The following is a 14,793-nucleotide window of genomic DNA, read 5'->3' on the forward strand; positions in this document are numbered from 1 at the left end:
GCTACTAATCAGGTCTTTTCATTTTCAGTCCATGTGTTTCAGTTCAATTTGACAAGAATTTATTGACTGTCAGAGATAGAAGTAAAATAGTAATAGAGAGAGACTCAGAGAGATAATAAGGCAAGGAGCAGGCTGGCCAGGACAATTAGGGGTAGAACTGGTAAAAGCTGTGAGGTCTTGGAGACCAAGACTGGAGTCTTACCTTTTGCCTGACATTTATTCAAAACACAGTTTCAATAGACAAGAGTTGACAGTGTAGGACATTTGGTAGGTGAAGTTTTACACAGGTGGCAAGGAGATTAAGAAACAGTCAGAAACAGCAGTGTCCCATTGACTTGAATCCATACATGTGGAGAAATAAAATACAGAGGCGGAAAGATTGCTTGGCATATTGTTGAAGGCCTTGAACAGTTGACAGAGGAATTTGTCCTTCATTCAGTCAGCAGTGGAAAGCTAAGGAAGAATATGAAGTAGAAATGCTGTCATAATTAAAGGTGGAAGTGTTCTTTAGAAAGATTAATCTGACAGTGAGTAAGAGATGCGATTTCAGATGGGTATCAGGGAAGGCTGGGAGTTAACCAATTAAGAGGTTATCACGGCAGTCCAGTGAGAGAGGAAAAAGCCAGGTAACGGAGACAGTTGATGCCATAGTCTTGCCACACTCCTACCCCCTGGCACTTACTGTTCCTATGTACACCTAACTATTGCTTCCAACTGCAAGCACTCACATCTCTTTGACTGGGGGCCATCGCTAGCCGCTGGAGCCTTCTGGACCTGTGCTCAGGGCAGACCACAAGTGCCAAGGAGCTAACTTCCTCCAGATACAGCCTTTATGAAATGGCTGAAGGGAGCTGCCACTTGGTTGGGATAATTTTGAGCCATATTCCACACAGCCTCCCAGAGTGCCCCAAGAGGATTGGGTCCCAGTTGCTCACAGCCACAGATTGCTTGATAATATATTCTTTAGTGACTTGTTACCCTTCCTCACTCACTTCACCACCCCCTTACTGGTGCTTCCTGGTATCACCTTCCAAATGAGCTGCCTGCGCTCACATCCTTAATACCAAAGGCCCTTCTGAGAGAATCTAACATACCAAGCCTTTACTAGAGTTGAAAGAAGGGCTCTCCTGGATTTGCTGCAGGAGATACTGAGAAGAAAGAAGTCACGGGACTTGACAGTTTGTTGGCTATGAGGGTCAGGGGAAGGGAGAAGGCAATGTCACTTACAGTTTTAACTAGGAAAATATAGGAGTCACAGAAATATGGGAAGTTAGGAGAAGCATTAGGAGTCTTTGCGAAGAGAAAAATGTTTACTGTTGAGCATTTTGAGGTTAAAATACTGAAAGAACTTTACATTGAAGTTGGCTACTAGAACTCGGAAATTTGGATCTGGAATTCAGAATGAAGAAAAGAGAGTGGAGATTTAGGTTTAGTCATTGCATGGCAGTGGTTTAATGATGCTATGGAGGTAAGTAAGTCCTTCAGGAATTGGTTATTAACCAGAGAAGCAGATGCAGGCCTAAGTCACAACTTTTGAGAATGAATAACCACATTCGGGTTGTGTGAAGAATGGCAGGAACTGGGCAGGAATGAAAAGCCAGCAGCAGGAGGAAAGCAGGATAGTGCCATCAGGGAAGATGAGGGAGCAGTGGGCAGGAGATAGATCGCCCTAGAAAGGCTCTGGATTTGCCGAGTTTCAGTGTTCTGGCAACTTTGATCAACACCAATATTATCACCTTCAATCTCAATGTAATCCATTTGGCAAAAAACACTTAGGGAAAAATAAGTTCCTATATCTGAGGGTTCCAGATATTAATTTGTTTTCTAAATACCTCATGAAGTCCCAGTGCTTTATAAGAATTAGTTTATTTTTTTACAAACATATAACCCAGGCTCTGCTACTTTGTGATATTTGGCAAATTACTTAACCATGTTGAGCCTCAATTTTATCATGTGTAAATAAGGAATCAGGTGCTATCTATGGTTCTTCCTGGCACTAAAATTTTCTGATTCTAATAACTTTTCACAGAACATTTTTCTTGTACCCTAACTCTATGTGCAGTCATGTGTATGTTTATGTGCATGTGTACATATATGTGCATACATACTTAAACTGTGCATAACAAGAGCACATTTTGGTGACTTGTTCATAAGTAATTCAGAAATTTTAAAGCTATTCAATGGGAAGACATTCACGTATGATAAAAATGCCAAGTAAGAATGATTTTTTTCACCTGAATTCTTGTGACAAATTCTGCAGTCACTATGAATGAGCATAGTAGTAAATATTGTTCTATTTAGATTTTACAATGAATTTGTATCACTCAAATGCATTAAATTACAAAGTATTTTTAAAAGTGTCTCAGCTTAGCTGTTCAGGTGTTACAGGAGTTATTTAACCTCTCTAAACTCAGTTTCCTATTTATAAAATAAATATGATAACAGGCTCTCCCTCATGGTTTTGCAGACACAAATTGTTATTCAATAAATGTTACTCATTGTAATACTGTCAGATTAACATTTATCTTTTGGAGAGTTCCATATTTGCAGATCTCAAAAAGATGACAGTAGGCAATAGGTAGTGTTTTAGTTTTGAGTTTAATTGGAAAGATCACTGAAAATTGTAATTTTCATGAGTGACAAATGGTGGGTGATATACCTTCATATCGTGATCATGGTTTATTGCAATCATGATTTATTGGAATACTGTAATTGGGGTGTTGCAGATAACTGGTTTCAGTATTTTTATTAGAGTAATGTTACCAGAGTCCTCTTTTTGTTACCAAATTTTACATCAACTTTATTTGTACACACACTTGCACATATTCTACAGGCAGGGTTGCCCTCTTCTCCCACATCTTAAAAAATGCATCTGTGAAGCTTTTCTACTAGAAACAGAGCCTTAATTGATGAAGTTCACATGAAAACCATTTGTTTAAATGTATTATGTATTGAAGCATAATCAACTTTACATATTTTAACATGTTAAGTGTCTGTTTCAATGTGATGCAGCTGGGGCTATATGTACATATTCTTGTAAAATAATATATTTAACTAATAGATCAGACTGGATATTGCTTTATCTAGACCGAAGGCAGTGCTAGGAAATCACACTCCTTCATTAGTAGGTAGCACTCAAAATAGAAAGTTCTCTAGTTAGAAATGAGCCACAAATTAAAATTTTGGTGGCATTATTGGAAAGCCTGCTTTGTTTGTTGTTGTTCCTTTTTTAAATAAAGAATTACTTTGTCATGCATAAGGTTTTTTTTTTCCTATGAAAAAAGTGTAATCCTCCACTTTTTCTTCCTAAATTGACTCTGTTCTTGTTTAGTCAGACCATCTAAGTAGGGTACTGTGTATCTGTTTAATTTAAGATATTTGTATTGGTCTTGCCCATTTTTTTTTCCCAGAAGTATACTTGTACAGTGAAAACCCACTTAATCTGGAAAAATGTCAACATGCAATCTCTCTCTTAACTAGCATTTTTCTGCTCAATAGTAAAATGGAATCTGATGCTCAGTACATCCCTGAAACACTACAGGATACTGTTGACTTTGAATCACTCAAGATTGAATTATACTCAGCAATCAGACTATTCTTAGTGCTCCTTATTTTTTCATTCTTAGGTTAATGCCTCATTAATTAGACAAGAGTATTAACTATGACATCCATTTTCACCAAAATGGGTAACAATGACCCATCTTTAGAAGTGCAAATGGGATGAAGGGGAAGTACCCATTTTTCTCCCAGAATTCCATTCTTTGGTCTTGCCCTTTTCTGTCAAGCCTTCCTTGCACAACATAAGTCTTTTTGTTAGTACCACCTTGACTAGCATTGACTTTAATTAACATGTATGTGCACTACAAGATAGGGAAATTATATTTTTATTATTCATAGTATGTGCAAACAAAGGTTATTTCCCCATTTTATGACTTCTGCTCTTTTCTACATTTCTGCATTATACAGTTCATGAACCTCACAATTTTAAATTTTGTGCTTTCCCTGTCACTGCTTACAGACACCAAGGACTTACTGTTGCGCTAACACAGAAGATTTGGAGACAGTTATTCACCACGTACACAGTCTGTACCCTTCGGCTCCTTTCCTGGCAGCAGGGGTTTCAATGGGAGGGTAAGGTTTTTCCTTTCTAAAATGTCTGTGGGACGTGGTCTTAATGACTGCCTCTTTCAGAGGACTATTAGCTACATGGACATTTTACAATAAATGTTTGATTATTTTTATCCTGTTTTACCACATGAGGTTGAATGAATGAAGGAATTAGTTTAGGTGAATTTTAATATTTTCCATACGAGTGCCACCTTGGGGTACTGGGGATTTTATGAGCATGAAGGCTCATCTGAACCCCATGAAGTTGATTTTCATCACTTAGTGGCTTCATGTTAACCTTCTGATTCCCTGATGTACTCCCGAAGTAATCATTTCTTGATCTCTCCAACCGAAGAGGCCTTCAAAAACTTTTTTTTCTGGTGGTGGTTTTGTTTGTTTGTTTGGTTTGGTTTGATTGTTGAGCAAATGGATCTACCCTGCCATGGTCTCCTAGAAACTGTAGAACTCCCTAGTCCAGCTGATATTTTAACTACACAAATATTATTGTAATTTGTGCTGCTTGCAAGTATTTGGGGATTTTTATTGAAACTATTATGCCATGTATATATTTAGGTTCATTTCTACTAGTAGCATTTATATTTTTTGTTCTAGTGATACTGAACTTAATAAAATCCAATGTTTTATTACCTGGCATGTTAGATTCCCTAAGCCATTCTCCGAAGCTATTTTTAAAAATCAGCAAACACATGAGATATACGATATATTTTCTTAATTTTGTAATTGACTTATCTGTCATTTCAATCTTCAGATTATCTTAAGAACATATTTATTTGAAAATGAATAGCTTTTACAAATGATAGACTCTAAAAAATAGGCTTTAACTACCTTTTAAGATTCTGATAAACATAAACTAAGAGGAAAAGAATACCTTTCTTACATTAGCATGGAAGGTCTGACTTGACCTAGTAAAGGAAGAAATCTGAATCAATGCAGAAAACCCAGGCAGAATCTCTGAATTGTGCTTAATGGACAGAATTTTGCTTTTGTTTCCTTTGCCCCATAGTGTGAACCTAAAAGGACAGGGTGCCAGCTGAACTTTTTTCCCTTAATCTTATAAATTCTGGATTTCTTTAAGGCCAGACCTTACATAAACAGGCCCAGATTCTTTATTCAGAAGCTCCTGGGAAATGCCTATTCATGTCACATTGAAGTCTCAGTGCCTGAAGGCAGAACTTGACCAGTAGCCTTGGCAGCTGGTTGAATATTAATGTCTTGTAAATTGTTCAAAGGACACACCCTTTCTAGTTGCCTAGCACTATGACATGTTCCTAAGTCAGTTTACCACCACTTGGAAATGTATTTTATACAGCGTGGCACATTTTTTCTTTTGGAGTGCAACAGAAAAAGGCCCCTGTCCAAAATCCTTATGCCCAGTGCCCGCCCTCCCCAGCCCCCAGACTGGGGTAATCCCCAATCCTGTGATCCCAGGAGTCAAGTAGGGGCTTTGAACCAGAACTGAGTCTAGCCAACGAACCATGTTGCTATAGACTCAGACAGATTCCAGTCTCTCAGTGAACTGGTGAATTAGCAGTAAATAACTCTAAAAGGTACGGTCTCTTTAAAAAACAAACACTCGATACCATTATCATACCTGAACAAAACTAACAGTAATTCCTAAATATAATAAAATATTTAGTCAGTGTCACGTTTCCCCAATTGTCAATTTGTTTGTTGGTTGACAAATTTTTACAGTTTGAATAAGGAGCCAGATAAAGTCCAAACACTGGGATTGATATGCCTTTTAAGTTTTTTAATCCGTGAATTCTTTATCTTTATCTCTCTTCCTCTCTGCAAATTCTTTTTTTTTTTTTTTTTTTTTTTGTAAAAAATTGGAGTTCTTTTTCTGTCAAAGTAAAATGATGCTTTTTGGGGTAACATCTTGACATTATTTTATGCCTGATTAATGACCAAAAAGTACCCTAGCCACCTGCTTGGACATAACTACTCCTGGTCCTACTCGTGATAGCTTTCCTTTCACCCCTTCCAATTTGCCCATAATATCAGCCTCCCAGAAATCCCTGACCTTCAGCTAAAAAATAGGTCCACCAAAACTAGGATCATAGAATGAACCTTTTGCAGCAGAGTAAGCCTTAACCCTTTAAATGGCTTAGTGAACCATGTACTGTATACAAAGAGTCATTATAAAGAGCTGTTTTCCAAAATGAAATCTCCACTTTTTATCTAAAAGCCTCATCACACTCACTCAGTAAGACATTTGGGTTGGAAAGAATGAATGAGAATTTTTACCCACTTCTCGTATTTCAGAACCTAGGTAATTAGAGAGATAAAGAATGAAAAATACTAGAATGAGAAGCAGAATTTAGGATATCACCATTTCTCTTAGGTAGCAATGCTAAACTTAGATTTCTGACATTGGTATTATATCAAACTTCATACTTGTCTCTTTAACAAAACCAGGTTAGAATAGGGTAGAATCAGGAGAATTGATAGAATAAAGAGAAAGGAGGAAACTATGTGAGAGGAGATAAGGATAAATAACAGGAAGGAGAAAACTAGTTACTTTACGGGCCAATTGCTTTGCCTCAACTCAGAGTCTAACTCTAGACTAGGGAGCCCTTTAGAGGCTTGCTATCTGGTACAAGCAGGCGGAGGCAACCAGAATGACCACCCAGAACGATTCTTCAGAATCTTTGAGGGTGAGACCTAGACATCTATATAGTTTCAAAAACTCCCCGGGTGATTCCAATTGCAGCCACATTTGAATACCACTCCTTTTGTGCTCTTTCATCTATGCGAAGGTTGAAAAAACCATAGCCTAGACAAACCTGACCAGCTGTCTGTTTTTGTACAGTCCAAGAGCTAATAATGGTTATTAATATTTTTAAACAGTTGAAAAAATCAAAAGAAGAATCATATTTCATTACGTGAAAATTATATGAAATTCAAATTTCAATATAGGTATAAATTGTTTTATTGGCTCGTAGCCATGTACATTTATTTAGGTATTGTCTGTGGATGGCAGTTTTTGAACTACAATTGCAGAGTTAAGTAGTTGCAACATAGATTATAGTACCCCCACCCCCCCCACCCCCTGTGGACCAATCCAAAACATTTACTATGTAGCCCTTTAAAAGTTTGCCTGAAACACTCCTCATATACTCAATTAAACAATTCGACTGGAGGCCTGGGTATAGGGATTGGCAAAATTTTAATAAATCCCAATATCATTTTGAAAAGAAAAACACTCTTACAGTGGAGTTCCCATGTTTTATTTTATAAAAGGATACATAAATAAGCAATCACTGTATGTATGCTTTGTCCCACTCACAATACAGTTGACTGCAAGAGAAACAAGTATATGACTGTAAGAAAAGAATGGAGATACTTGCATGCTTTTCCAAGATAAAATACTTTAAACACTGGTTTATATTTTTCTTCTCCATAGTTTTTAAAGTCCATAGTTAGAAAATGGGATGTCTTGAGAGATACAACAAATCATCACTGAGTTTCCTTTTTCTCCTCATTTTAGAATGCTGCTTTTAAATTACCTGGGCAAAATGGGGCGAAAAACTCCTTTGAAGGCAGCTGCAACTTTTTCAGTTGGTTGGAATACTTTTGCTTGCTCGGAGTCATTGGAGAAACCCCTGAACTGGCTACTTTTTAATTATTATTTGACAACTTGCCTCCAGTCTTCAGTTAATAAGTGAGTCATCTCTAAAACCTGATATCTCTAAAATTTTTGGATTATATACCCCAGCAATAAAAAGTTTTAAAGCACAGCACTGTTAATATATGTATATTTATGTTATATGACATGCATTACTACTGCACCAAATACTCTTTGTATTAGAAATGTATACAAAAGTAAAAATATTTTAAGTATAAAGTGAAAATATAGATAGAAGTTCTAATGTTTTCTTTCTGTACCCCAATAGATTATCTGTACAACCCCTAGGGTATGGGCCCCCACTTTGAAGATCATTGTTCTGCTACTGTTCTAAATTATTTGAAAAGACTAAAAACATTAGTATCGAGTATGTTGAGTAACATTATGAGCTATTTCCCTGGATTTTCTACTTGTTGCTAATATTATCAGTACCAAATTTTCTCCTAGGTAGTAAGTAATGTATTGTGTTTTCAGAGCTGAATAATATGGTTCCTTAAGTATGTGCTTACAAGCATAGTATGTTTTAGAGGCTTAGAAGAATGCAGTTCACTTGGATATTCTAGGTCCCCCCAATTCTTAACATTATAAAAATACCATCTTTGCATTATTTTTTCTGGAACTGTTTGTGTATTTTCTAACAGTTAAACAGTATGGTAGCAAAAACCTAGATATGTTTCTGTTTATTTTTTGATAACTGTTACCAAGCATGTTTAAGTTATTGATAAATTTAAATATAAACTCTAAATAAATGTCAGTTAATTTGTGCATGACTTGAGAACTATAGTTACTCAAAAGTTGACATTAAGCATTGGATTAACCTATTTGTTAAATTACAGATGTTGATTATAAAATACTGCTAAAATACTAAAGAATCATCAGTTACTGTTGATCACTGGAATGGGAGACAGGAGCAAGAAAAGTGGAGAGAGTGATTTAAGTTAAAATATGGGTTATACAATAAAAATGACTGACATTTATAAAATAAGTATATAAAAATATAAGTTCTAATTTTCACTGTAGCAATTTTAAAAATAATATCTTCAGATAATTAACCCAACTAGAAGCTTCTAGCTTACATTAGGCCTTTTTTGGCCAAATTGGTGTTATAGCAACAGTGTGTAGGTCTAATTTGTTATTAAACAACACTTACATTTATTATTATGGAACTGGTTTATTCTTTCTCAATTAAGAAAAAAGTATTGTACTTTAAAAAATGTCTTTGAGACAAATATCAATGTACTCCTGCTATGTCTGATTAAGTAAATAATTATTGAGTACCAGCTTGATGCCATGTACAAGATGTATTATTATGTATTTTAGGTATGTTTGAGATGGGAATAACCTTACTTTTTTACTTTTGGAATTCTTTTGTTTCAGGCACCGGCATATGTTTGTAAAACAGATTGACATGGATCATGTCATGAAGGTAGGAGAAGAACTTTATGTAATATTTTTATTGTCTCTTTTGATCCCAAGAATAGTTATAATCTGTTTTTGTTTTTCAGGCTAAATCCATCAGAGAGTTTGATAAACGATTCACTTCAGTCATGTTTGGATACAGAACAATTGATGATTATTATACTGATGCCAGTCCGAATCGTAGGCTGAAATCAGTAGGGATTCCAGTATTGTGTCTGAATTCTGTGGATGATGTTTTTTCACCCAGTCATGGTAAAATTAACATTTTATATACATTTTGACATGAGTTAACTGTTTTAAAATATTGTGTGTTTTTTAAAAATAAAATACAGTAATAATAAATAAAATGTCAGCCCTGGCTGGTGTGGCTCAGTGGATTGAGCACCAGCCTGCAAACCAAAAGGTCATCGGTTCAATTCCCAGTCAGGGCATATGCCTGGGTTGTAGGCCAGGCCCCGAGTTGGGGACATGCAAGAGGCAACCAATCAATGTTTCTGTCACATATCAGTGATTCTCTCCCTCCCTTCCCCTCTCTCTAAATAAATAAATAAAATCTTTTAAATAAATAAATAAATAAAATGTCATTCTTATAATGTTTCCCACTGTGATAAACAAAGAAATAGATACAGCTAACCCCTATATAACACGGTTGTTAGCTTCCTAACAAATGCTGTGTTATGCAAGTCCATGTTATACGAAACAAAGAACTAGTACAAAAAGGGGGGTTAGATTCCAAAAATTAAGAAAACATACTATTATATTTTTATAATTAAGAGAAATATTTTTATTAAAGCAATTTTCATCAAAAGTATTACATATTAATATGAATTAAGTAATGTTTCCTTTGTCATCACTACTAAGCTCCATTAACAGAATGAATTTTCTTTTTGACAACATATTCTCATCCTCTGAACTTTCTTCAGCATTATCTTGATTTCTATGCTCTACTTTTTGCAAAAATTCTGTTATTTTAGATTGCTTGCTTTTAGCTGAGAGATATTTACAAATTTCATTTTATGGTGCTAAGCACTTTTGAAGTTCTCTCTTAAACTTTGGGCTCCTTTTAGTGCAAGGATCTTCATTTAAGAAATATGACTAACTATTCAGCTAAATCTAGGCCTTTCTTTTTACTTTTTAGAGTAAACTATTTAACTTCTTCATTTTCATCAGTGCTATCATCCCCTAAGTTATCTTGGCACATTCCAGATGTCATTTCCACCAAAATTGCCTCATCAGTTTTTTCTTCTACCAGCAATTCTTTGATACCTTCTACAGACATATTGTGTTAGAGTGAAACCGTGTTATAGAAATACCATGTTATAAAGGGGTTTTCCCCAATTCTTATACTGTGTTATAGCAGTACCGTGCTATATGGGGGTACCTGTACTCATAATTTAGTATCTATATTTATCAGATTACTCTAAATGTTGTCATAGACCCTTATTTAGTCCACTGTGAGATCAAATTACAACTTTCCGTATCTTGCTTGTTCTCATTTTTATAACCTTTTCTTCTTATCACATATACTGTTCTTTGGACAGTGTATATTACAGTATCTTTGCCTCAAAAGTAATTGTCATTACTTTACTTTTCTTCCTGAAGTTCCTTCCTATACTGAAGTGTTTAGAGTATTTCTCCCCTTTTAACTTGAAAGACAACTTGAGACTTTATTACATGGTGTCTTTGAATATCTTAATGAGTGTAGCACATTCAGACTCTAAATTCGTATTTGAAGGAAATATTCTTTGTTTTTCCTCTGGATACTGTATGAAAGAAACTTATGCCCAAATTAAATTCCTTGCTCTCTTAATTCAAGAAATATGGAATTTGGTAACAAAGATATATATGCATGTGTTCATACATTGAAGCAATATAAGATGATGAGAAGTAATCATACTATCTTAAGAATCAGTAGACTTAACCTCTAATTTTTTCAATGAAATGTCGCAAAGCTTCATATAAAACTTTTTCTCCCTTTCTCCCCCAACTACTTCATTAAAGACATTATTCTGACTACAAAGATAATACATATGTATTGTCAAATTATCAGAAAATTCCCCAAAGTATGTAAAAAAAAATCACCTATCATGTCTCTAGGGGATATTATTCTGTTGTGTGGTTTATGATTAATTATAGATAACATTAGATGACTGCAACTTTTGCCCTTTGACCACAAATCAGAAAATGAAACTGTTCACTTTAATATCAGCTGAATTACAAAGTGATTGTTTAGCCTGTCCACTGAATTAAGGAAGTTTAGTATTTCTCCATCTATTTTTATATTTCACTGACCCTTCTCCTACCAACAAAAATTTCCCAGCATTTAACCTGACCTACTTGGTTGAAGTTTAAACTCATTATTTCCTATTCTTTCCCAAGCCCTTAAAATAGTCTTGCAACATTGAAATAGTGGACAATTATCTGATTTCTGAGCGGGAGGGCTGCCAGCATCTTTCACATGACTCAATGTAGACAGCCTTTTGTTCTTCTGCTATGACTGAAACTTTCAATGTTAGAAATTCCAGAGTATATTCAAAGTGTACGATTGGGGCTCTTAATAATTCCATTATAGGCAAATGTAGCATTCTAAATCTAAGCTTTAATGTAAGGTGAAAAAGAAAAACAAAAATAATGCCAGTCATATCCCCTACTCCTTCCACACCTGATCCCAAGGCAGATATTCATTTTCAGGGGTGGCTGGCTAAGGATGTGAGTTCAGGACCCTTTTTATTTTATTTTATTTTATTTTATTTTTATTTTAAATATTTCATTTATTTATATTTAGAAAGAGGGGGAGGGAGTGAGAAAGAGAGGGAGAGAAACATCAATGTGTGGTTGCCTCTCACACGCTCCCAACTGGGTTTCCAGTCTACAACCCAGGCATGCACCCTGACTGAAAATTGAACCAGTGATCCTTAGTTTTGCAGACCGGTGCTCAATCCACTGAGCCACACCAGCCAGGGCAGAGGACCCCTTTTAGACAAGAACTTGACTTGATGGGCCTTAATGTAGACAGTATTGTAAGGGGTAAAATTTATAGCATCATCTAAACAGATAACTTAGACACAGCAGTAGCTCTGTCTTAGAAGGGGCTCAGTTCTCCTTACAGTGTGTCAGCTTCTTTCCCTTTGTTAGAAGGGCATGGGGTGGGGAGATCTGACCTATAGTTAGCTCATTTACCTCTAAGATTTTGCCCAAGATATGAAAGTCCAATTATTGGATCAACCATGTTATCTTAATTAGGAAGATAAGATTTAGCATAGTTGAAATCAAAACACTTTTTTGTGCCAGGTTGGGATCAATTATAGATCTTAAAACATTTTCACTGTTTGAACTCTAATTCATATCCTTTAAAGTTTTTATTCAGAATAGATTTGTAAAGCATATAAGAAGGCTCTCATTACTGGTGAATTATTTAAATACAGCCACCATATTTTCAAAATAAAGTTTTTCTTTTTCTGGTTATAAATAGAAATTCAGAGAAGGAATATAAAGAAAAAATAATCACCTTTTCTTTTAAAACCTATATGACTTTGGGTATGGTGATGCCTTTTTATTTTATATATTTATTTATTTATCCTCACCCAAAGACATGCTTATTGATTTTACAGAGAGAGAGGAAGAGAAACCTGGATGTGAGAAACATCAATTGGTTGCCCCAACTGGGGACCCAAACCGCAATCTAGGCATGTGCCCTGACTGAGAACTGAACCCACAACATTTCAGTTTACAGGATGATGCTCCAACAATCTGAGCCACACTAGCCAAGGCATCACCAGTGTTTTTCACCACCCAGAGATAATCACTATGGCCACTTGGAGTAGTATTTTTATTCCTTTCTTTTTTTTGCCATCTATATATGTATTTTACTATATAAATCGTATATATAATTTTGAATCCTTGATACAGCCACTATTTGGCTCAGTAAATCTAACTTCACATAAAGTTAACCAAAGTCATACATAATAAATTTATAACTCACGAAAGTCATAAGATTAGCTGTTTTTCTTCCTTGGTATAACACCTAACTGGGAATCTTATAGCATAATATAAATATCTGCAATTCCTTGAAATATCTTATTTTAATTTCTCATAGCAAGACTGAGCCTGTTCTTTTGTGTTATGATTAAACACTTGATTGATTCTTTCAGGAATTTTAGTCTGGTACATAATTGTAAACATAAACTATTATAAGAATATAGTTAATATAAATCAGTCAAATTTATTCTATTAGCCATAATTATTACAAATATTTATTTGTCTAATGGTGTTTTGTTTATAATGTTTGGAAATGATAAAGGCATGCACTCTTTCTTGTTTCCTTATTATCCAAAAATTGATAATAATTATGGGTTTTTTTCTCTCTCCTTCTCTCTTACTCCTCCTTACCCCATCCCCCTTGAAGCTATTCCAATAGAAACTGCTAAGCAAAATCCTAATGTTGCCTTGGTCCTTACTTCCTATGGAGGCCATATTGGTTTTCTGGAGGGTATCTGGCCAAGGCAGTCCACTTATATGGATCGAGTCTTCAAGCAGTTTGTTCAGGCCATGGTTGAGCATGGACACGAACTCTCTAACATGTAGTTCTTCAGGTGCGTTTTGTCTGAATCACCATATAAAGCAGCTCAGCTTAGTATGCACAAATCTTAACTTCTGTGTATAAAGCAAATAAGCCAGCAGGTGGTGAAGTGGTCCAGAATGACATGCAAAAACTAATTTTGGGGGAAACAAAACAACTTTGTAGCAAAAAAATAAAAATTGTAGATTTAGATTGTAATTTATGTAGATTTTATTTTTACTATGCCTTACCAAGTATGACCTTAAATAAAGTAGTACAAACATGGAATTGCACTTAACCAAAACTAGTGTGTAAAAATATTTTAATTCCTCAGGGTTTTAATTTAGGCTAGTGTTTTTTTAGATTACTAGTTTTACGTGATTTAATGGTACTTTAATAACTGTTAGAAATTTTGGTTATTTAAATGTAAGTTATAAGTTGGTACATTCATAAGGGTATTTATACCTAATGATGATAACATGAAAATTGCAATAAGATAAAATACAATATGCTAAGTATTTTATGTATCTAACTTTAAAAGGCAAATGCAACAATGTTAGACTGACTTCTATACATGCTCTTTTATTCTGATAATATTAAATTAAGGCTGATTTATGTTTTATAATGATTATAGTTTACATGCTTATTTTTAAAATAGTATATATATATGCATATATGTATCATTATATTAAAATAAATTCTACCATTTTAAATTGTTTCTTTGTGAGTTTTTGTCTACAAAGTAATCCCTAGAAAGCAATTTATGATAAATTCATGAATTGCATTAGTAAGAAATATTAAAATTGTCTTATTCACACCGTGCATACCAATTAAAAACATTTTCAGCTGCAAGCAACCTGCCTAACAGTGAATTAATAATAATGATATATCAACATAATTATCTTACATCACAAGAAGACTCCAACACCAGGGCTGGTGTAGGGGTTTTCCAGTGTCACCGAAGACTTGGGCTCTTTCTGTTTCCTCTCCATCCCTTAGCAGGATAACTAATTATATCCTAGACACAGGATGGCTGCTCCATCTTCAGACATCACATTTG

At 34.9% G+C, this 14,793-nt stretch overlaps 1 protein-coding gene across 2 annotated transcripts in view; it reads left to right on the forward strand.

Annotated features, from left to right (window-relative positions):
- Positions 1 to 14,450, forward strand: part of ABHD3 (abhydrolase domain containing 3, phospholipase) — a 50,889-nt gene extending 36,439 nt beyond the window's left edge. For both annotated transcript variants that reach the window (XM_090285128.1, XM_090285129.1), the window contains 5 exons: positions 4,019 to 4,131; positions 7,619 to 7,792; positions 9,134 to 9,182; positions 9,262 to 9,427; positions 13,581 to 14,450. In XM_090285128.1, coding sequence (XP_090141254.1) covers positions 4,019 to 4,131; positions 7,619 to 7,792; positions 9,134 to 9,182; positions 9,262 to 9,427; positions 13,581 to 13,759 — 681 coding nt within the window. In that variant the 3' untranslated portion in view covers positions 13,760 to 14,450. The remainder of the gene's footprint in view (positions 1 to 4,018; positions 4,132 to 7,618; positions 7,793 to 9,133; positions 9,183 to 9,261; positions 9,428 to 13,580) is intronic.
- Positions 14,451 to 14,793: the final 343 nt, after the last annotated feature.

Source organism: Furipterus horrens, unplaced genomic scaffold (genome assembly GCF_987537825.1).
Source record: "Furipterus horrens unplaced genomic scaffold, mFurHor1.1.pri manual_scaffold_8, whole genome shotgun sequence".
Taxonomy (NCBI): Eukaryota; Metazoa; Chordata; class Mammalia; order Chiroptera; family Furipteridae; genus Furipterus; species Furipterus horrens.